At 41.9% G+C, this 22,494-nt stretch overlaps 1 protein-coding gene across 9 annotated transcripts in view; it reads left to right on the top strand.

Moving 5' to 3' along the window:
- The window catches only part of FAM13A (family with sequence similarity 13 member A), a 291,193-nt gene extending 270,876 nt beyond the window's left edge, over positions 1-20,317 (top strand). For 5 of the 9 annotated variants that reach the window (XM_066384501.1, XM_066384505.1, XM_066384504.1 and 2 more), the window contains 7 exons: positions 11-231; positions 875-958; positions 6,501-6,596; positions 8,161-8,244; positions 14,931-15,127; positions 15,724-15,825; positions 17,935-20,316. In XM_066384501.1, the coding sequence (XP_066240598.1) occupies positions 11-231; positions 875-958; positions 6,501-6,596; positions 8,161-8,244; positions 14,931-15,127; positions 15,724-15,825; positions 17,935-18,061 (911 nt within the window). In that variant the 3' untranslated portion in view covers positions 18,062-20,316. Of the gene's footprint in view, positions 1-10; positions 232-874; positions 959-6,500; positions 6,597-8,160; positions 8,245-14,930; positions 15,128-15,723; positions 15,826-17,934 lie in introns of all 9 variants that reach the window. The other 4 variants (XM_066384500.1, XM_066384497.1, XM_066384496.1 and 1 more) reach the window with 2 other exon arrangements.
- Positions 20,318-22,494: the final 2,177 nt, after the last annotated feature.

Below are 22,494 nucleotides of genomic sequence, written 5' to 3'. Positions count from 1 at the left end.
TTTCGACTAGAGTCAAAACTAAAGCTATCTGAAGAGGACTTAACCCCCAGGATGCGGCAGCGAAGCAACACACTCCCCAAGAGCTTTGGTTCCCAACTTGAGAAAGAAGATGAGAAGAAGCAGGAGGTGGTAGATAAAGCAGTAAAGCCCAGCGTTGAAGCCACGCTGGAATCTATCCAGAGGAAGCTCCAGGAGAAGCGGGCAGAAACCAACCGTCCCGAGGACATTAAGGTGTGAGGAGCCTGCGACAGTCTTGAGCTAACTGCTGATCCCAAACCATTCCGGTCAACATGGTAGAAACACAGGACATGCCACAGGGATCCCAATGGGAAGAGTAATAGAGTGACACCTTCTAAAACCTCCACGCCCTCATCTTCACACTCTTAGATGTCTAGAGAAGCAGAATAAACAACTTCAGAGTGCTCTATCTGTAGCTACTTTGATTTTTTACTTCAAATTAAAAACAGAAAACTATATTGTACAGATCACAGATTGAACTTGTTTAGGTTAATACACAGTTTGGTGACTGGGGTAGAAGGATTATTAGGAGCATGTGAGGCAATTTGCTATTCAACAAACCTTTGGGACTATGTAACCTATAACTGTAGTTATCACTTGGGCTATTAACTCAAGCCTCATGTGCCTCACAGACTTACTTAATTCACTATTCAACATGCCTTTGCTACCGCAAGGAAGTTGATGATTCCACTGTACTTTCCATATATCTAAGTGAGCTTTGGATAGAAGTAGGAGGAGCTGCTGTGTGAGGGTTCTTTTTAAAATTACATTTTTTGTTGTTGAATTTAAAAAAACCAAGAAGTTGAGTGTTCACAAATATTTTCCTTTTTCACTTCTCTACCCTTGTTGTAAACAGGACATGACCAAAGACCAGATCACTAATGAGAAAGTGGCTCTGCAGAAAGCTCTGTTATATTACGAAAGCATTCATGGACGGCCGGTATGTGAATGCACTGAATTATCTTTCTGATTGGGATAAATCATCTGGCTTTAGAAATGGATCTTCTGTGGTTAGTATTCTGCAAAGGAGGATCCCTGAGGTTTTAGTAGGTTACTGTGTTTTCACTGGAACTAAGCTTTCTGAAGACTAAACCTGTGATGAGAGTTTCACTACCTAGTAGATGTTGAATTTAAGTGAGTTCCAAAGAAAAATTCATTTGCAACTAAAATTTATTCACTGCTTCAAGAGGGGAATGGAAGAGAGGGGTATCAATCTGTGCACAGAGCCCAGTAGTGAGGAGACTCCCCTGTCCCTGGGTCTGACCACACAGGTCTAGACCACTGGCTCTAGGCATTGTTATGCATAAAATAAATATGCTAAACTAGAATATTTGTCCTGAAATTTAATCTCTCTATGATGCCGTTGCAACCAGTGGTTGTCCATAGAGAAGTTCCAGCTGCTATTCAGAACCAACAGTGTGAGGATGTCAAAATATGTCTTTGCCTCTTCATAACAAGAAAGATTTGAGGCGGAGTTGGTTATTCAGCAAGAGTTTATGGAACGTTTGTTGTATGTCTGAGGGAAGACAGTAGCATAATGGCTTCTGTTTTCCATAAGGAACTTATAATCAGAAATCCATGTCAGTTACTCTTAGTAACCTTTTAAGAATTTTGTGAAGAACCCAGTAAAACTCCTAGGAGCAGGTATAAAGAAGCATGAAGTTTATATTCACAGAAGAATATATATATAGCCAAAAAGCATGGGTTTCTTTTCCAATTCCAGCATAGCTATATAGTGGAGAGAGTCTTTTCATCTAAAATAGTCTCTTTTCAATAAAGAAGCTTCCAGAATAATGCACTAGACTCAGGTCTGTGAGAGCAGGGATTCTGGGCTTTGTGAACCTGACCCTCAGCAAGTAGCACAAGACCTGACACAGCATATGCCCAGTAAACTGTCTGTACAATGCATTTTCCATGGTATTCTGGTTCTGAATTTATCAGGTTCAAGTTTTGAAAAGAAGCTGGAGCTGATGCTGATTGATTTTGCTGGCCTGTCCTTGCAGTGGAAAAGTACTGGCACTCTGCAATAATGGTCCTGTTTCAGGCCAAGCCCCACACTCCCACAAGCCAAGTTTTGTTTTTGGATTTTTATAGGCATTGAACCAAATAGTAAATGCACTGGAGTTCAATATATTGTGAAATTTCGTCCTTCTCTACTGGAGTATTCAGAACTGGAGTATGTAGAGTTTGAATTGAACTTCTGAGGGTGGGCTCAGTGCCTTTAAGTATCTCCTCATGGCCACCAGACAGTCAGTCAGTCCTTAGGTGAAGAAGGTGGGTCTTTACATTGTATGGATTCATGTTATAACATTGATAGACTCCTTTAAAGACTTTCTTGCCTGAGGCCCGATGATCTCTCAGCTGCATTCTAGACTTAACCTTAAGCCAGTCCAGGGGGTGTGGGCTGGGATATTCATTGCTCTGAGTTGGGCATAGACTCTCATTCTGCCTGGAATGTGGCCGTGTGTAGGCAGGAGGCAGAGCTAGGTTCTGAGCCCAGCCCTGCTGAGACTAGCTCTGTGACTGTGGACTTACTTAGGTAACTTTACAGAGCCTCATGGGCTTTGTCGGTATAGTGTATGTCTGTTCCAGGTTGTCTTGGAGACTAAATGACATTATAGGCACACACATTTACCTGTAGGGTGTCTGGCACTGAGGAAGTTGGGTCAAGTGGCTTTGATGGGGGAAGAGGGAATTGGCAAATATATGATATTTTTCACTTCTGTTACAATTGCATGTTCTCCTCTCTGTGGCCTACTTCTTTAGAGATTAAATTGGGAGAAAGAACACAAATTTTTAGTACTCTTATAATTAGGAATATGAAATACTGATTTTTGGCCTTGTCTTTTTATTTCCTTTTCTTTCATCATTCTTTCTGATGAAGAAGGAAGAACACCTCTTTGGGTCAGATTCTCGCATCTCATGGGGCAGGGAACAAATGTTCTGGGAAGTATGAATATCATTTATTCCTGGTCCCAGGTCAGGATCTCTGCCTCTCTCTAGTACACCATGCTCTGACCAAAGAAGAGGAAAGTCCCTTTGATAGCTGGCCAATCTGAAAGTCAGACTTAGCTTTTCATTCTCAGATCTGTGGTGTTGCCATTGACCCTGGACTGTAAATAACATTTGGGCTGGAAGTACATGTACTCTTCCTAAAAGAAGAGTACATGTACTCCCAGCACTAAACTATCATTCCAAAGCCCAGGTATTTAGAGAAGCAGGTGCTCCTAGTTCATGGGTTTTTGCTGAATCTGCATATTCTGATTTAAAGGGACATTAACTCTAAATGACAGGCCAAAACAATTGTCTGCCAATTCTGTACATTTTTAAGGATGTTCACTTTAATGGGACATTCTACAGACTGATGTGGATCAAAAACAAAAACACACTCGTTTATATACTGGTACATATTCCCTACTAATTATTATTAAAGTGTGGCCTTTCAATGTGTAAGCATCTCATCAGAAGATGTCACAGAGAGAAGCACAGCAGATAGCCAAGTTTCTGTATGGCCTTCTTTGTAGGCCACTGCTTGATGACAGTGTAGAGAAAAGAGAATGAGTTGCTTGCTCAGAGCTTCTGGGTTCTTGAGTCTCTTCCTTGTCAGTATATTTTAACCATATATTTTAAAACCTTGGGAACCAGCATGACACTAAACATATCATCAAATTTAAATGCAAATTCTAAAGCCATATATAAATAATCTTTTTTTGGTTAACTATTTGGAATTATCTGATCACAGTCAGCCTACTACTTCTCTACCTGATAATGACGAATAGAGAGTTGCCATTTTCCAATCCATGGGCCAAGAACGCAACAGTTATGAGAATCCATCTCATTTGTCTATTCCTGCTAGCAGTTGTAGGACTCAGAGGTACCCATCCACTCATTCAAATGCTGATTCTTGGTTAGTAGCGGAATCCTTGATGACTTATGACTCAAGAATAAAACTGTCAACCTCCAGTTTCCCATGGTCCACTGAACGTCAGCCTGCCCTTTCTTAACAATTCAGCCAAGGCCCTGCTTTGTTTATTTAACTAATGGTTAGCTTTTGGCTCTGCGCACAAATCCAGCACTGACAATTACATGTGATGGGAGAAAGCTGTGATAACTTTTAGTATGAACAATCCTTTGGCTTCAGATATACATTATGAAAATGATTCAGGTGTAATTCAAGTAGAGTAGTATTAATACTTTCCACACCTCAAACTTAAAGATCATTGATATTTTTGGTTTTAGATGTTTTTATCAATGCAAACATTAACTTGGCTGGAGTTAAGATTTTCAACTCTCCATAGTCAAAAACTGAATTATATCAGATCATTTATAGGTGAATAATTTCTGAGGGTCATTCATTTAAAGCATGAGCAATTCACCCTGGCTGGTTAGCTCAGTTGGTTAGTGCTACTTAGAATGGAATTGAATCATATCTGCAGTTTTATTAGATACTGTTGAATAGTTTTCCAAAGTGTTCCACCCTTTCCAGTAGTGAAAGATTCCAGTTGTCCAGCGTCCTCACTGATGCTAGACTGTCTTTCTGTTTACTCCATTGTGGTAGGTCTATAGTAGTAAAACCTGTGGTTTGATTCTCTGGTGTTTTTATATAAAGTAATTTCCAAGTTCTATCTACTTTTGACAGTTTTTTTTAAAATAATATAGCAATTTTAAAACTCCTTTTGATATGGTAGAAGCAGGAAGATGCCATCCTCCTTTAATATTGTGATAATAGGAAGATATAGAAATAATTGATTGTTATTATTGCTGATGATAGAAAATAAATCCATCAAATGTTATTGCATACTGGCAGGGTTCAGTCCTAGCTTGTGAAGTTTATCCAAAGTTCACTTACTGTTAATCACTTTGAGAAAGGCAAATAAGAAAGGCAACAAAGGATAGTTTATTTATGCATAATTCAGAGTTGTCTTCAAAGCTGAAAGCCCAAAAGACCCATAAAAGAAATGATCAAAGCTCCTACAACTTGCCCTTTGTTACCTCTGTAACTCTTATGAATGCAAGGGAAATAAAATGCAGAAGACAAATAGAAATCTTAAAACGAAGATACTCATGTCATTCACCATTTAAGTAAATGGGAAATGCATGCATACCTGTGAATTGAGCATACAATTATTTGTTCATTCATTTTGCAGATATTTCTGTTTCCATTATGTCAGGCACTTAAATAGCTGCCAGGGACACAAAAACACAAACTCCTGCTCTCAAAGGTTTTATAGTCTTTGGGGGAGACAGATAAGTCAACAGTTAGTTACTATAGAGTATAAAAAAGCATCATCCACTGGGGCTGTTAGCACACCATAGAACTGGGGGCTTATACACAATAGAAATGTATTTCTCACAGTTCTGGAGCCTGGGAAGTCCAAGATCAAAGTGCCAACCATTTCGGGGTCTGAACAGATTCAGTAACTGATGAGAGCCCCCTTCCGAGTTCATAGAGGGCTGTCTTGCTGTCCCCACGTGGCAAAAGGGGGCAAGGAGGCACTAGGCCTAGGGGTTTCTTTTATAAAAATACTAATCCCATTCATGGGATCCGACCTTCATGATCTAATCACCTCTCAAGGGCCCCACCACCAAATACCATTACACTGGGAATTAGATTTCAATACATGAATTTGGGGTGAGACAAACATTCAGTCTACAGCAAAGTATATATGAAATTACAAGATATACACAGGTTGCTGTAGGTGACGCAAAGGACAGAATGAGCAAGTCCTCCAGAATGGGAGATGTTGGAAAAAGGTTGCACAGGGAAGGTTGCTCGTGATCTGGAATTTGCCAAACCGGAGCCATTCCAGGGCAGAAAGAACTAGTCTATCTCTGGGACTTACGGTATTATGGGAAGAGGAGAAGCGGCAGATGATGAAGAGCTTTAAATACTACAGCAAATACTATACCAGGGAGTCGGGCTTGATTCCTCCCAACTGCCTTACGACTCAGGCCTTTAGGCATATTTGAGCGCTGTGTCAGATTTTAGGTATGCATAGATGAATCAATCCGTGTATTATATCAGCAGGTGTTCCTTGAATCCCCCGTTTGCCAGATCTTTTCCTTAAAAACAAAACAATTTCATCAGGGAGAAAGACATGTAAAAAAATTTTTGATTGCAAAACTACATGGTACTTATTATAATACAAATGCATGTTTTCTGCTTCCCTGGACTTAGAACACAATAAATTGTCTGGGACCTCTGAAGCTTAAGAAGTTTTAAACAGGGAAACTAATAATGATCATAATTTTGATATAGGAAAAGCAATACTGCTAATGGAGTGATTTCCGGAGTGACCTGCAGCTAAAGTAGATATTTTAAGCATCGACTGAATCATGTTATCAGTTTAAATAAATTTTGTGAGAATAGTGAGACTACATTTGAATCATCCATACTTTCTCTAGGCTCAGAGCATGCTGGGACAACTGGTAGCCTGACCACCGGGAGCAGGCTTCTTAGCTCTCTTGTTCTTGCCTTTCAGGTAACCAAGAATGAACGTCAGGTTATGAAGCCACTATATGACAGGTACCGGCTGGTCAAACAGATCCTGTCCCGAGCCAACACCATACCCATCATTGTGAGTTCACCACCTCTCTGTTGTTGATTACCTAGTTGAATGGACCCTGGCTATTAATACAGCATCAACCTGCTTCTCATTAAGGAATAGGCTTTAATATATAGTTGAACATGCCAGTAATATTTATGGCCCATAAGCTTGAGGAATAAAGAATGTATCAGACTTCTGAGGCTACATTTATCAAAAAGTGAGCAACCCTGAAGCTGATAGAATTTTTTTTTCTTTTGAGAGTCATGCTTTGGCCATATACATCCACCTGACATTGAGCTGAGCAGACTCCACCTCCCCCCTTCCTCAGAGACAGAGCACCACGGGGACAGGCTGTGCTGTGTCCAGGCCTGATCACTCCAAAGAGCACCTCTGGTCCCAAGGGCCCCCTGTTAATAGCCTTCTCTCCCCCTCAAGAGGGTAAGCCCCTCGGGATTCCCACCCTCGGAGAAATCCCCTGGCGAGCTCTGGGGGGCGAGCTTCTCTTTCTGGAGGATATAGACAAGTGTGACGTGGCAGGCAGGGTGGCCCAAGATCTGAAGGTGCTCTCAGAGGCCACCGTCCTTGGACTTTTTAGCTGCTTTGGGCCTCTGCGTTTTGACTTTGTCAAGAGGAAGGAGCAGCAGCTTGCCCTCAGCTTGGGAAAGTCTTTCAGGAGTGGCCACCTGCTCCCCAGCCCCTCACCACAGTCTCGGTGTCAGCTTTTCCAGCTCTGGTGGGTGCCGGGGGACTCCCCCTCCACCTCCTGGGGACACGTCCCCTCTGTCTCCTCTGTCTCCTCTCCAGAGACCTGAAGACTCCCTCTGCTGGCTTCAGGCTTTTTAGTGAGGGACACAGCCCCTTTAGGTTGTTGCTGAAATGCACCTTCACCTTAGCGGCTGCTCTTTATTCCTGCTTTAAATCTCCGTGTTTATTTGTAGGCCTGAGCTACGGTCTTTATCTGTCCCTTCAAGGAATGCTTGTTCCTGCGAATGGGCTGGGCTGTGGTCGTCCTGTCCAGAGAGTCAGGCAGCTGTGTTTGAGGAAAGCTCCTTTTCTAGGAATTCTCTACGGAGTAAATTAGTAACTAACCAATACAAGGATTAAATCTAAGAAATCATTTTCATTCCTCAGTTAGGAACCCTTAGTGTCCGTAAATGGGGTGAAGGGACAACGGGGAAGTCGGAGAAGCTTTGTTTCACTTGATGAACTGACTTTCCTATAAAGCTTCTTAGAGTTCAGGTGTTCTGGTAGTGACAGTGATTGGGGAGAGAAGAGGGTGGGGAGGAGGTGTTTCTCCTAGGTTTGCCCTGCGTGTCTGGTCAATGAGCTTGGGTGCTGTTCTTGCTCTCCTGTGAACTCCTGGGTGTGGGGCGGGGGGGGGGGGGGGGGGGGGGAGCCTTTGAAGTGAAGAAGCAACTTGCAAAGAACTTTGGTTGTTGCTGGGTTTCCTGAGCATTTTTAGTGGGGAGGGGTTAGAGTGTATTATTAAAAGGCAGTAATAAATCCTGGTGAGGCAGAGGAGGTAAGGAGCTGGTAGGAGAGGGGAAGGGGTTCACAATGTCACCTCCTCGTTAACGCCTGTCGCCTGTCGCAGGGTTCCCCCTCCAGCAAGCGGAGAAGCCCTTTGCTGCAGCCAATTATCGAGGGTGAGACTGCTTCCTTCTTTAAGGAGATAAAGGTGAAGACCTCCTGCTCCTAACCCCTTGCTAAATCTGCCTCAGTTCCCTCTCTTTCTCCCGGGAATCGAAGGGGCTGTGATGGGGCCCTCTGGTGGTGGCTTCTTGCAGCATTCCCTAAAAATCTGCACATAACTAACTTTGAACAATCCTCTTTTATTTGTAGTGCACATTAATTGGTTTCCTTAGTTTCATTTCACTCTCCCGCTTTTTGTAGATGTTTTGTTTGCTGTTGTTTGTTTTCAGGGATGATTTCTTTGTTTGGTTTTCACAGTTTTTTTTTGTTTGGGTTACACACACACACACACACACACACACACACACACACAATTTGAAGAACAGTTTTTTTGTACTTCCAAATTTTGTTACATTATCTCATTGCATAACTTTTTTTTTAAATTGTGATTTGCTAAATTTATTTTAAAAACCAGAATTAACAAAGGCAATATGTATAGAACACAATAAAAAAATTTTATTTTATAGACAATTATACCATTTGAGAGATTCAGTGGTTCATCTTCACCCCCTTTTCCTTCCTCTGACCTTCCCCCCAGCACATTTTGTCCTCAGGACTAATTTTATAATCTCTTCTTGGTCTGTGAATGTAGTGCTATGACCGGCAGTCATTAGAACATATGCTCAGATTTATTTCCCAAGTAATTACAGATTTTATACAAATCACCTCTGTTCTCACTGCCTCCTTTTGCTAGACTGGGAGGCAACATCTGTGCCCGCAGTTGTGTCTCTGTACGGACCTAGCTGGCTTGGATCGGCCTCCTTCCTGGTTGTGTTTCTAGACAACAGAACAAGCTGGACAGCCTTATGCAGGGCTCTAGAGATGAGAAGTCAGTGTCATTTTTTTCTTTTTATATCAGTGATTGTTTACATTGGAAGGGGGAGTAAAACCCAAAGCAGAAGTGAGTTTTAAGAGCCTCACTTGTCCCAGCTCTGTGACAATTCCAAGCCTGGAGTGGTCCTTTATTTACTGGAGTTAAGAATGAGTATTTCAGACTATGGGGACCTCATTCCCACCAAGGAACACCAGTTGAAAATAAGTCCATTTTTCGGCCTAATTCTCAACATTATAACTGAGGTAAGGCACGAGAAACTGCACAGGCTTCTCCTTTATTTATAGTATTCCTGTTCTTACCTCCTAAGGGTCTTAAATGCTTCATACACCTAATTCTAAAGTATTAGGTAATGATTGTGCTTACTATTCATATTATTTTAAATATAATTTGTTTTATGAAAGTGCTCTAACTGTGAAATTTAGATGACTATGCTATATTGTATCTTTAAGTTAGCGCTATTTTATTACAATAGGACTTGATGAAAGAAGACACATTGTCTAGCTGGTAATTAACTTCACACAAGAATCAAATCACTGTAAAAATGAAGAAATGTGGATAATTGTATGCATGAAATTAATATATTTCTCTTAGAATCATGTAATAGAACTGTTACTAGATTAAAATGTGTTCTTTAACACATTCAAAATATGACAATAATTGCCTCATTAAGCAAATGCTAGGCATACGAATGATGCTCTTTTTAAGAGAGGACATTCTTCCAAATCTTATCAGTTAGCTTAGTTTATTTTTTTTCACAAGTATATATTGGCCACGGCTCCTTTACTGGCCCACATGGTTGTCAGAATTTCAGAGAACTTTGCAATGATTACATTGCTTTTGTAAATAGCACTTTTAGTTCATTTTGTTCCAATTGGCCAGGCTTATTAGCATGTATTTGGAGTGTACTGATTCTTGGCAATTCTGATACAATTTAGAATTGGGTATGTTTGCAGACAAGAAGATTTTATCTAAATTTTTTTTTTTTTTTTTTTTGAAGCTGGAAACGGGGAGAGACAGTCAGACAGACTCCCGCATGCTCCCGACCGGGATCCACCCGGCACGCCCACCAGAGGGCAACGCTCTGCCCACCAGAGGGCGTCGCACTTTTGCGACCAGAGCCACTCTAGCTAATTTTTTTTTTTTAAACCAGCTCTAGTTTTAAATGTTTCTGGAAGGGAAGCAGCCGTGTATGAAATAGAGACAGTTCTTGAAAGTCTAAGTCCCTGAATCTCCAGCCCGGCATCCTGCGGGCCATCCGGTCAGTCCTCCCGTCCAACATAAAAATGCCCTCAGAAGCTTCACAGACAGAAAAGAGGCACTGTCCCTAAGAGCCATTCCATCATTAAGCTTGACAAGTTCACAGCAACGGGGAGAGTAAGCTCTCTCATTATTAGGCAAAACATCAATAATAGCTAACACTTCTATTGTTTTATAATTATTCTTTAAATTATAAAATATATAATTTTAGAATGTATAAGTTTGAAAAATATAAAATGTTATAATTAATGAACACAATTAAAATTATATGCATAGTTTAATAGTAATGTATTACTGTCTACTTAATAAGGTTAGCTTTGCCTTTGGAACGACATGGAGTAAGCACAGTGATTCTATCATGAGAACACTTTTGATATTTACAGTCACCTGCCCTGCCTACTCCCACCCACACTCTGTGTAAAGTTCTTCTCCAAGTTCTTCCTGTTGCTCATATGATGTGGGTTCCAGACTGTCCAGCAGTCTAGTGGCTCTGCTCTGTATGTACACACCAATTTATCTGTATCCTTCTTAAGCACTGGTGCTCAGAACTATACGCTGGACACCACTGTAGATATGGTTGAACCAGCAAGGCAGAGGAATAAGGACTAGTCCTGACCTCAATCTACATGACTAAGGCTCTTCAGTTCTGTAAGCCGCTGACTACCTGACTGTCACTGTGCTGTGAGTTTATTTTAATCTTTCTATAGCAGGATGTCTCAACTTCAGCACTGTACAGTATTTTGGGCCAGATAACTCTTTGTCATGGGGTGCTGGCCTCTACTCACTAGAGGCCTTAGTGATACGACCTCCCCAGTTGTGACCACCAAAAATGTCTCCAGGCATTTCCAAAGGTTCCCTAAGGGGCAGAATCATCCCAATGGAGAAGCAGTGATTGTGGCCTTATCTCACTGTTAATCTGTACTTTCCCATGGATTGCTTATTGTCTGTAGATCCACTTTTTTGTCCATAACTAGTTACAGAGTCTTGAATTTTTCCAGTTACTTTTCGTGCTTCTGTTCCAGCTTTATGAAACAGAGTAGATCTAGATTTTGTATTCCAACCTACCAGATACCCCACCCACTTTGCATTGCCTACACATTTTGTAAATATGCCTTTTGTGTCTTTATCCGGGTGATTGATAAACAGTGAGTAAGACAGAGTCAGGCCTAGCCCACTATAGGCTTTTGTCCAGAGTCACGTCACCACCGCGTCATCACTCTGCACAGATTTTCACAAAACCAGCTTTCTTCAGGTCAGCTCGCCTCATTCTTTATTGAAATCCAGATATTATACTAACCCTATTAAACAAGGAAAGATGGTTAGTTTTCATGATTTGTTTTTAAGGAGCCAGTGCTATTCTCTGTTGATCACTGTTTTTCCATCAATTGCGCATACATTGTCTATGTATTGATTCCTTCTAGAATCTACCCAACATTCACAACCACCTAATGGTCTTAGAATTTAAAGATCCATTTTGCTATTTTTATTTTTTCTTATGATTTTTACAGCTTAATGAAAGTAGTTTTTTTTTGTTTAGCTTCATCTCAAAAAACATTGAGTTCTCACATGTGCAAAACACATTCTTACATTTTTCAGTTCTCTCAGAACCTCGGGATATAATTGATAAGGCCCACACGCCTGACTTCATTTCTTGTGTGTCTTGGGCTTTAAAACTCTCTAAATAGTTGTTTGTATTTCTCTTTTAAAACTGAATTACTAGACTGTTTAATAGACATGTATTGAGCACCTACTATATGTAGGCATTGGCCAAGCTGTGGGACAGCAGTGTCCAGACAGGTCCCGTCCCTGCCTCCGTGGAGGTTAGAGTCAGCCAGGTGGTTCCTGCTCTTCCTCATCCAGGACAGGTGCGGGGGGGGGGGGGGGGGGGGAGGTTGAGCTTTGCTGCCTGTGAGCCAGGGGTTCCTTATCAGGAACTTGACAGACTATCTCAGTTAAATCTTAGAAAAACTACATAGGTGGGAATTGTTGCTTTCTCTTACAAAAAAGAAACCTTAAGTTACTAATTTAAAAGTCACTTTTACTCTGTTAATTTTAAAATGTTTTGTTTTTGTTTTTTTGTATTTTTCTGAAGCTGGAAACGGGGAGAGACAGTCAGACAGACTCCCGCATGCGCCCGACCGGGATCCATCCAGCACGCCCACCAGGGGGCGACGCTCTGCCCACCAGGAGGCGATGCTCTGCCCCTCCGGGCGTCGCTGTGTTGCGACCAGAGCCACTCTAGCGCCTGGGGCAGAGGCCAAGGAGCCATCCCCAGTGCCTGGGCCATCTTTGCTCCATCTTGGCTGCGGGAGGGGAAGAGAGAGACAGAGAGGAAGGAGGGGGGGGTGGAGAAGCAAACAGGCGCTTCTCCTGTGTGCCCTGGCCAGGAATCGAACCTGTGTCCCCCGCACGCCAGGCCGACGCTCTACCGCTGAGCCAACCGGCCAGGGCCTAAAAATGTTTTTTAATATAAATTTACATCTTAAACACTTAATACTTCCATGGATGAAGCAAAGAGAGTAAAGATCTGAAGTTACTCCAGAGAGAATCTGGAAAAGCCACTTAATTTTTGCCAATGTTGCCATCATAACAGTACTTTCATTGTGCTTATGTGACAGCCCCGCTTTATTGTTTGTTTGCCTGTTTGTCGATTCACAGTATTTCTCTTCAGAGTCACCATTATAAACACACCAAGCCTTATGGTAAGAAAGTATCCACTACAGGCAGTGCGCATACTTGTACTTTGATCACCTCCCAAGATTCATTTGCTGCACTGGCACTGAAACCACTTGGTTTTTGTCTCTGTTTAAATTTTTTTTAACTTATTGATTAGTTTTTAGGGAGAAAGAGAGAGAAAGAGAAATGTCGATTTGTTGTACTTATGTATGCATTCATTGGTTGACTTTTGTATGTTCCTGACCGGAGTTCGAGCCTACAACCTTGGTGTATGAGGAGCTACCCAGCCAGGTGTAACTGAGCTACTCAGCCCAGGCAAAGCCACTTTGTTTAACTAGAACAACTGATGATGTACTTCCTGTTGTTCAAGTAGCTGTACTGCTAATCAATGTTTTCATTTTTCAAGATAATAGGATATTCTCTCCTAGTCTGACTGTATATTTTTGGCAGTAAATCACTAATTTTTTTTTTTTTTTTTTGTATTTTTCTGAAGCTAGAAACGGGGAGAGACAGTCAGACAGATTCCCGCATGCGCCCGACCGGGATCCACCCGGCACGCCCACCAGGGGGCGATGCTCTGCCCCTCCGGGGCGTCGCTCTGTCGCAACCAGAGCCACTCTAGCACCTGGGGCAGAGGCCAAGGAGCCATCCCCAGCGCCCGGGCCATCTTTGCTCCAATGGAGCCTCGGCTGCGGGAGGGGAAGAGAGAGACAGAGAGGAAGGAGAGGGGGAGGGGTGGAGAAGCAGATGGGCGCCTCTCCTGTGTGCCCTGGCCGAGAATCGAACCCGGGACCCCTGCACGCCAGGCCGACGCTCTACCACTGAGCCAGTCGGCCAGGGCCTAAATCACTACTTTTTAAGATCTTTCTTACACTATGCTGTACACCTGAAACTAATACAAGATAACATTGAGTGTAAACTGTAATTGAAGAAAATTCTTTTAATTAAAAATATTTTAAAATCTTTCAGACTCTGATATTATTTCTTCCTTAGATTTATATAGCTTTTTGTGTGTGTGTGTGACAGAGACAGAGAGAGGGACAAATAGGGACAGACAGACAGGAAAGAAGAGAGATGAGAAGCATCTATTCTTTGTTGCAGCACCTTAGTTGTGCCTTGATCGGAGAGTTACAGCTGACCAAGTGACCCCTTGCTCAAGCCAGCGACCTTGGGCTCAAGCTGCTGAGCCTTGCTCAAACGAGATGAGCCTGTGCTTAAGTCAGCGACCTCAGGGTTTTGAACGTGGGTCCTCCGCGTCCCAGTCCAACGCTCTATCCACTACACCACCACCTGGTCAGGCTAGATTTATATAGCTTTAAAAATGAAAACTAAGAAATACTAATTTGACTTCACTGCATTATTATAAAGACAGAGAATATGCTACTTTTCTTAGAATCTCAGATGCCAGAAAATACAGTCATGGACCTTGAAATTTCCTTGAAAAAACTTAGTTTTATGGTTACGGTTATGGGAAGACAAATTTTTTTAGTCTTCTGAAACGTTTCCTAAGATTTTGTGTATCAGGTGACCACAAAATACTTTATAATAATCTCAATTCTTAAATAGAAAGACTGAATTGTTTGATATCTGAGAATGTCCATAGCTTAATAACAAATATTTTCTGAGATATGCAAGTAATGGAATTCTGAAAACACGGACTGCTGGTGGTGGATTTTGTACTGTATTGTCACAGCTGGAACTTTTAGATTCTTTTGCTTCATTATAATGGTTGTGCCTTCATACCTTAACAGATGTTACTCGTGGTCTACACTAATTTTTTATAGTTTTTTTCCCCTGTTGAGTGGCTGTGTTTAGTTTGTGTTCTTTACTGTGTACATATACTTGTAATGAGAGACTACCAGGAAAATTAATCAGATTTTGGCTGGGTTGCTGTGTGTCTCCAGGAAGAAGAGGAGGGTTCAGAAGACAATGGCAACACAAAGCCAGACTTGGCGGTCCCTCTGAAAACCGATTTCAGTGCCCGTTGCTTTCCCGACCAGTGTGAAGATGACGCTGATGGGTTTATTTCCCCGATGGATGATAAAATACCATCAAAATGCAGCCAGGACACAGGGCTCTCAAATCTGCATGCTGCTTCAATGTAAGTCATTTTCATGATGGTGTTAATATATCTGGGTGAAAATAACTTTTCTAAATGCTATTTTAGTCTTTGTACTTACATAGGTTGACAAAACACAGTAGTAGCCTTACCTGGGGTGCGTCTATGTGAATAAAACAATGATTTTTTTTTTTTTAACTTCTGGCTCAGTTTTTTTATATGCCTTATCTTTTGTTATCTGTGGGAGAATCTGAGAGCTTACTTAAACAATCAGATGGTTTCTATAAATGGCATTGTGTAGTTCTTTCTGTACTCCCTGGCTCATCATTCAACACTCACTGAGCATAGATGTCATCTCTTTCTTTCAAATCAAAATTTGACAAAGCACATGGGATTTCGCGAGCCCTTATAATCCATAGGTAGCAGGAGCCTCGTGGGAGCCCAGCCCCATAGGCGTCAGTGTTCCAGGGGATAGAAAACAATCCCTTTCTGCTGACGCCCAGTGCCCTCCACAGTTTTTGTATTTATGTGCCCCCCCCCCCCCGCTGGGTCCACAACCCCTATCGAGTTGCACATTCATGACATTTATGACTATTCAGATTTAACTCAATTTTCTTGAAATGCTTTTGCCCTCATAGACCAGAACTCTTGGAACACTTTCAGGAAATGAGAGAAGAAAAGAAAAGGATTCGAAAGAAACTTCGTGATTTTGAAGACAATTTCTTCAGACAAAATGGAAGGTAGTCCACGTGTTTTCCTTCCCGCTCCGCCCCCCACCCCGACCCCCACACGCGCACACATCCTTTTTTCTGTCGCATCCGCATCCGAGTGATACCGCCCAGGTGGGAACCGCTCCGCCCCCTCCCTGCAGCCCAGTCGGGGGTGTGTGCACTGTGAGGTGGGGAGGTCTGAGTGGTCCTTCAGGAAGAAGTGCATCCTGGGTAGTGTCCAAGATTGATGCAGCGTGAGCTAGCATTTATGAAACTAACCTGTCACATCAAATTCTAATCTAAACTGAGCAGCTTGAAGCTGAGTTTCCAGTCTATAGCACTGATTTGTTTTTTGACTCAAGAAACTAGGAAGAGAAATAAGGAAAGGAAGACTCTAAATCGTGTTGTTTTTAAAGCACATTTTAAAAGCAAAGATATAGTTGTTAAGTTTGAAAAATATACAAGCAGCAGTAAATCCACCTGATTGAGAGGGTGCTTTTCTCCGGTGGGTTTGAAGGAATAATGAAATCCTTATATAACGTCACAAGAGGGAGCAGCCTTGCCTGTTTGCAAGTGACTGCACAGAATGTCTGACTCAGCCACAGCGGGAGACGAGCACAGAACAGGGAATAAATTTGCATCTCTTACAGTGGAGTTAAGGTTTATCATTTTGAATGGATGTTATTTTAATCCAAATTATCTAAACATTGTAAATATAGTTTCATTAAGTCCCCTTCCTACTTCTCAGAAATGTTGGGAAATAAAAGGACCATAAAAATTAACTTTGGCATTTAGAATGTGCTATATTCCCGTTTATTTCAATTCTATACATTTATTTTTAGGATCTCTGATTTGGATTTGTCTTGTAATGACTTTCTTAAGATATATGAATTTGATACGTAAATATTTGCACTTTTCTTGTCCGTGTGGTGCAGGATATTTAGGAAATATAGGTAAGCAGATAAAAGAAACCATACCCCAAAACAATACTAATACCCAAAGACAAACTAGTAGTACTAGTATTTTGATGTATTTCATTCCAGTCTTCTTTCTAGGTATATTTTTGGTTTGTTTACCTTTTTTTCTATATAATTATAGTCATACTCATTATAGGAGCCTAGAATTCTAAGAAACTTCAGGTATTACAAAAGCTGGTTCCATCGTTTTGCATCTGAGGAGAGTGAAGCCCCTCAGAGGGCACGGCTGGGGCTCCACCCACTGCCCTGTGCCAAAAAAGCCATCTAGAATCATTTCCTTGATCAAGGCAGAACAGGTATAAGTAAGTTTTAGTTCTTTTAACAAAATAAAATAAGGCCCATTTTCTTGGCTTTCCCATATTTGTTCTTTAATAAGGAGAAAAGGGAGCCTGGCATTTGAATATCTGACACGCACATTTCAAAGTGAAATGAGAAATAGGACGGCACCAGCAATGACCACGCAGTGGCTTTGTAGTGGGACCAATTCCCGGCTGCTGTCAGCCGGTGTGGAGTGTGGGTGACAGGACCAGCAGTGATTCTGCCCTGTGGGTTATGTTACATCATGAAGACAGATCCACTTAGCATAGTGCTTAGCCTGTAGCAAGCTCTCGGTTAATGCTTGTGCATATAAAAAGAATGTATATAAAATTGCTCAGTAAACTGTAAAGTCTAGTTAGTATTATATGATTCAATTGTTAAATTCCAAGACTAACTTTATAATAAGAAGTATTAACTATATATTTCTTTAAAAACCTGTTAATTATAGATGTACCAATTGCTAATTAGAAATGTAGTGGTACATTAAATGAAATATATAAAAGTGAAAAAGCATTAGGTATAAATAAAGGATTTCAGTGTATGGAGCCCTGAATGTGAATTCATACATACCAGCTGCAGAGAGAGGAAATTTCTGCATTTCTTAGTCCTTCATATGATTCTATAAGATGCCAGATTTACTATAAAAACTCAGCACATGGGGCCTTCCAGGGAAGCTGCCCTTTACTGCTTGTCTAGACTTAGCTCCAGGCTTGATACCAGGTGACACCTGGCCACACTGAGTCCACAGTTTGATAAACTGCAAAGTTTCCAATGCTGATAATTCACCTGCTGAACAGGGAGACAGAAGTGGATCCTCAGTCCCCTTTCCCTTTGTTTCCCTTAGAAATGTCCAGAAGGAAGACCGCACTCCTATGGCCGAAGAGTACAGTGAATATAAGCATATAAAGGCAAAACTAAGGCTCTTGGAGGTGCTCATCAGTAAGAGAGACGCTGATTCCAAGTGCTTGTAATGGGGCAGCCCTGGCTCCAGCAGACGGGGCCACGTGTGGTGAGTGTGCCTCCCCAGTAAATAGCGGCTCTGCAGAAACTGTAAGGCAGCCTCAGAGCTGGACCTGCAAAGCATGTAGCCCTTCTACCTCCAGGCCTTTTGGGATCAGCTCTGGTTTCCATTACCTGCCTTAGAAACCACCTCCGTGGCAGAACGCACCTGGTCCTGACTTAGGGATTTTGTAAGGGAAAGTCAAGAAGATTCCTGTGCGCATGAGCACACACAGGCATGGTAGTGGAAGCTTTGCCAACACTAGCAGTGATGAGTCACTACATGAGACACACTGGTCTACAGAGAATATTCACTGTCTTCCGTGGGTAACTGGGAACAGGAGACCATTCTCAGTCCAACTGGGATGAAAATCAGCTCGGGACTTCGTGAGCGAACTTGCTGTGCAGGTCCCTGTTCTCTTTGGACTCTGTAACATGGGAACATGCATGGGAGACCTGTTTGCTGCCTCAGCCATTCCTGTGACGTTTCCACAGAGCTGTGCTCTCCCTACTCGTGTGAATTGTTTCCCCGTCGGCCCGGGGGTAGATGGAGGCTGTGTCTGCCCAGGACGGCAGGGCAAACATCTGTTTGACCGTGTGTTTCTTCTAGACTTCCTCAGCTGACAAAGACTCGTGATCCCTGTAGGACTGGATCATCTGCACAGGACAGAGGGACAGAGGGACTATAGTAGGAGCTATACTAATGCTGGTTTTTAAATCAGGTAACAGGGTGAAGAGCCCCAGAGAACTCTTTCCTGAGCGTTGACTGTACTTCGCAGTCTCAGATTTTAACATCAGACACTAAGCGAGGTCAGCATGCTGCGGTAACCTGCTTGGGGGTCAGGTTTTTTGTTTTTTGGTTTTTGGGTTTTTTTTGGCAACAGCCATATGCAAAGGGCCTTGCCAGATTCTTAGGTGAAGTGTAGAAGATCCATCATCAGAGAGAGAGGAGAGCACCTGTGTTCTCAGCCACCTGAGAACTTACCAGAGTTGTTGGTTTGTTTTTTAAGTCAACCTTCACTAAAATTCCCTGAGGGGTAAATGTAGCCCTTGGAGCTCAGCCCAAGGCAGAAAATACACACTATTTTCAAGATTGTGTATAAAGAGAGCAAATAATGGTGTGTAACCAATTGCGATTGTAGTTTTTTTAAAGACTGTGTCAGAAAACTGTCTATATTAGACATGTTGGAGGGACCAGGGAATTTACAACACCAAATCATCTCGTCAATGTTGTTACTTTCTAACCTTTCATGTCTGCACGGGGAAAGTGGGTTCTGTTTCTGCCTGTCCATCCTAGGTCTGCTTTTGTGCTCCAAGAGGCGAGCAGGTGTCTGCACAGCGGCCCCTGGTGGCCGGGCTAGGAGGAGGCGCTTCAGTGGTGCCTTTTGAAGACAGTGTTCAGCAGGACCACCGAATGCCACCTCTGTGTTTTGCCTTCTTCAAGGGCACTATTTGTGTTCTGTTTTTTATAAGAAGAAGAAAAGAAAGGGAATGTAAAACTCTACTGACCAGTTGTCAGTTTAAAAAAATATGGATTCTCAAGACACTGGTCAGATTGGATTATAACAGCATTTTTCATTGCTGAAGTAAGGGGGCAGCACTGTCGGTTGAAAATTGTTTATCCGGAGTGGGTGAAAAAGAACACCTTTAAGTTGGCTCCTGAAAATATTTATATAGAAGCACGAGCAGTGTATTGGACGTGTCCTGGTTTAATCCACACACGTAAAGATGGTACCTAATCCTACAAATTTAAATGTATATGAAAATATAGTTTAGTATTCTTTGCTCTACTGTTTACATTGCAGATTGCTGTAACTTCAAGGAGTTATATTATATAAGTAAAATGATGCACTTTAGGACGTTCTCTATTTTTGAAACCTGAACATGAATCATTCACATGACCAAAAATTGTATTTTTTAAAACAAATACATGGCTAGTCTATCCTTTGTAAGTAATTATTCTCTTAAATAAGCTATAATATAAATGAAATCATTACCAGTTTAACTCTTAAAGCACATCTGTTTAAAACTATTGTTTTGAAAATAATTGCGTGCTACAGAATTTAAAAAGAGGAAAAGCTATGTAAATAAAAAGCTTCTAAGTGTTTTGAAATCTGTTGTTTCTGCCAACGGTAAATTAAGTAAATGATTTATTCAGGAAACCCCATTCAAATTTGTATGATTGAATAAAGAAAACAACTTATAACAAAATAAATTGGGCGTGGAATGTCGTGTTTTTCTATAGAATTCCTAATATCTATATACCTCATAGAATGTCACCCAGAAAAAAAGGTGGGGGCTGTTTACACCAAATCCTCTCTGAAGATGTGTTAGTCACTAACCAGAGCTGCCAGAAACGCTGAGGCAAATTTGTTTCCACGGCAACCGTTTCTGCAGCCCCGGGTCTCAGGGCTCCGGAGGCGGCATCTTAATTGGCTTTATACAGAACACTCTGGACTGTTTTGTTTCTTTGTTCTCTTGTGTTCTCTTGAGAATGCGTGTGTGTTTATTACTGCATGCCGGAAAAATAAATGTCAGGGTGACTTAATAACAATAAGTACAGGTAAAGCATGCACAGACTTGACTGTATGATGGTAAGAATTAGAGATAGAAGAGGCTTGTCATTTTCATAAGCATTGGCTTTTATTGTGCTTAGCCTGGAATAAACATTGAAGTATAGATGTTTATATGAAGGATGGTATCATCACTGCATTTCATCTTTGAATCAGTTCAGATTTCACTTTTTAGTCTATATGTGCCAGGTTTAATTTGAAGGGTTTGCTTAGAAGTTTTCAAGACAGCCCAAGTTTGTCTTGAGCTGTTAGAAGAAAGCTGGCCCAGTCTGTGATCTTTGATTCAGGGAGAATTTCCATGAAAGACCAAATCAAATTAGATTCCTTGCCTTTGGTTGCCAGTTTGCAGTCCAGATTAGTATTGCCAAGGCAGGGAGCAGTGGGATCTCTGTCTGTAACCTTGGTGTGACTTTTGCTTTTCCTCATTCTGATGCAGCATTGCACAGTGGCCAGGTGTATCTGAGCCCAGCTATGGCACTTCTAGCCTAGGACAAATGCCTCGGGGCTGGCTTGTGTCCTAAATGTGGCACTAAGATGCCCTGGGGCCAGCAATCTTGGAGCCCCTTTGGAGTAAGCATTTGTTAGTGTGGTTCAGCTTGGAATTCCTTATAAGGTGAATATTTAAATTTATTATCAGAATCAGGGGTGGTTATGCTGCCAATTAATCTGGTTCTTTCAGGGGCTGCCTAGTTCTCAATAGACAGAATTGGACCCAGTATCTAGAACGGATCACAGATTTGCAGAAGAAATCAAATTTTGAAGTTTGTCAACTTTTTTCATTCTTCCTCATCTGATAATAAAGATGCCATTTTTTCTTAAGAGTAACCACGTTTGATGGTATATGAAAAATTGAATGCCATAAATTATGAACTGCTTTGTGAAAAGCTGAGCGTAGTCTAAATTTTAGTTTGCTTCCAAGAGAGGTCTCCCTGACACACAGAGTCCTGGATTTGTTCCCTGCTGACGGGAGTGGTGATTTCTGCATTGAGATGCGAGGTCAGCTCGTCCTTTGTGTTCTCTCTCGGTGCCCACTTGGTTAAGTGGGCAGGGAGGGACAACACGACTGAAATATGGAGGCGATGTTTCCTCGGAAGCCCATGCATTTCACAAAACCCAGACTCTACTTTCCTTTTATTTCCTCCTCCCCCTGCCCCTTGACCCTCAAAAGATATTGAAGAATATATTTTGTCAAAAGATGGGCTAACAGTATTTTCACATTTCTATACATCCACATTGTGCACACTGGCCCCTCTTCCCAGGGTGGCCCACTCGGCAAGCTCCAAACAAGAGTGCCGTCTGTGTCTGCCATGTCCCTGATCACTTCCGAGTGGAGACTGTACCCCTGTGGGCAACTGTGTGTTCTGTCGTGTCCCTGCGTGGCGGGGGTGTGGAGGCGGGCTGAGACCGCTTTCTGATTTACACAGGTGTGCATGTAAAATGAACTCTGTACATGAGCGCTGCACAGTGCTAGGAAGCCATGGTGGTGTCTCTAGAAAGCCTCGTTCTGCCTGGGATCCAGCCGACCGTGGTCACGCGTGTGGCTCGAGAAATCGATTTGGCCTATCCCCTTCTCCCTCCGGAAGCACTTCTCCGGTTGTGGAAATCTCCAAGAGTGGATCCAATCTTAGTAAATAAAAGGGGCCCAGAGCAATGTTTACATGACATGTAAGCAGAAAGTATTTGAAATTAGAATTAATTGCATTTTATTTTCATGGAAAATGTTAGGTACATTTTTGTACATGACTGGATTTTGTATAAATTTAAATAAAATGCTTGGAACTGTGAATGTTCTGAAATTTTTGACAGCGTCAGGAAAGGCTGGCTGAACTGCT

The sequence above is a fragment of the Saccopteryx leptura genome, chromosome 5 (assembly GCF_036850995.1).
Source record: "Saccopteryx leptura isolate mSacLep1 chromosome 5, mSacLep1_pri_phased_curated, whole genome shotgun sequence".
Classification (NCBI taxonomy): Eukaryota; Metazoa; Chordata; class Mammalia; order Chiroptera; family Emballonuridae; genus Saccopteryx; species Saccopteryx leptura.
The sequence above is the reverse complement of the archived record's forward strand: the minus strand, read 5'-3'. Positions and strand labels throughout refer to the sequence as shown.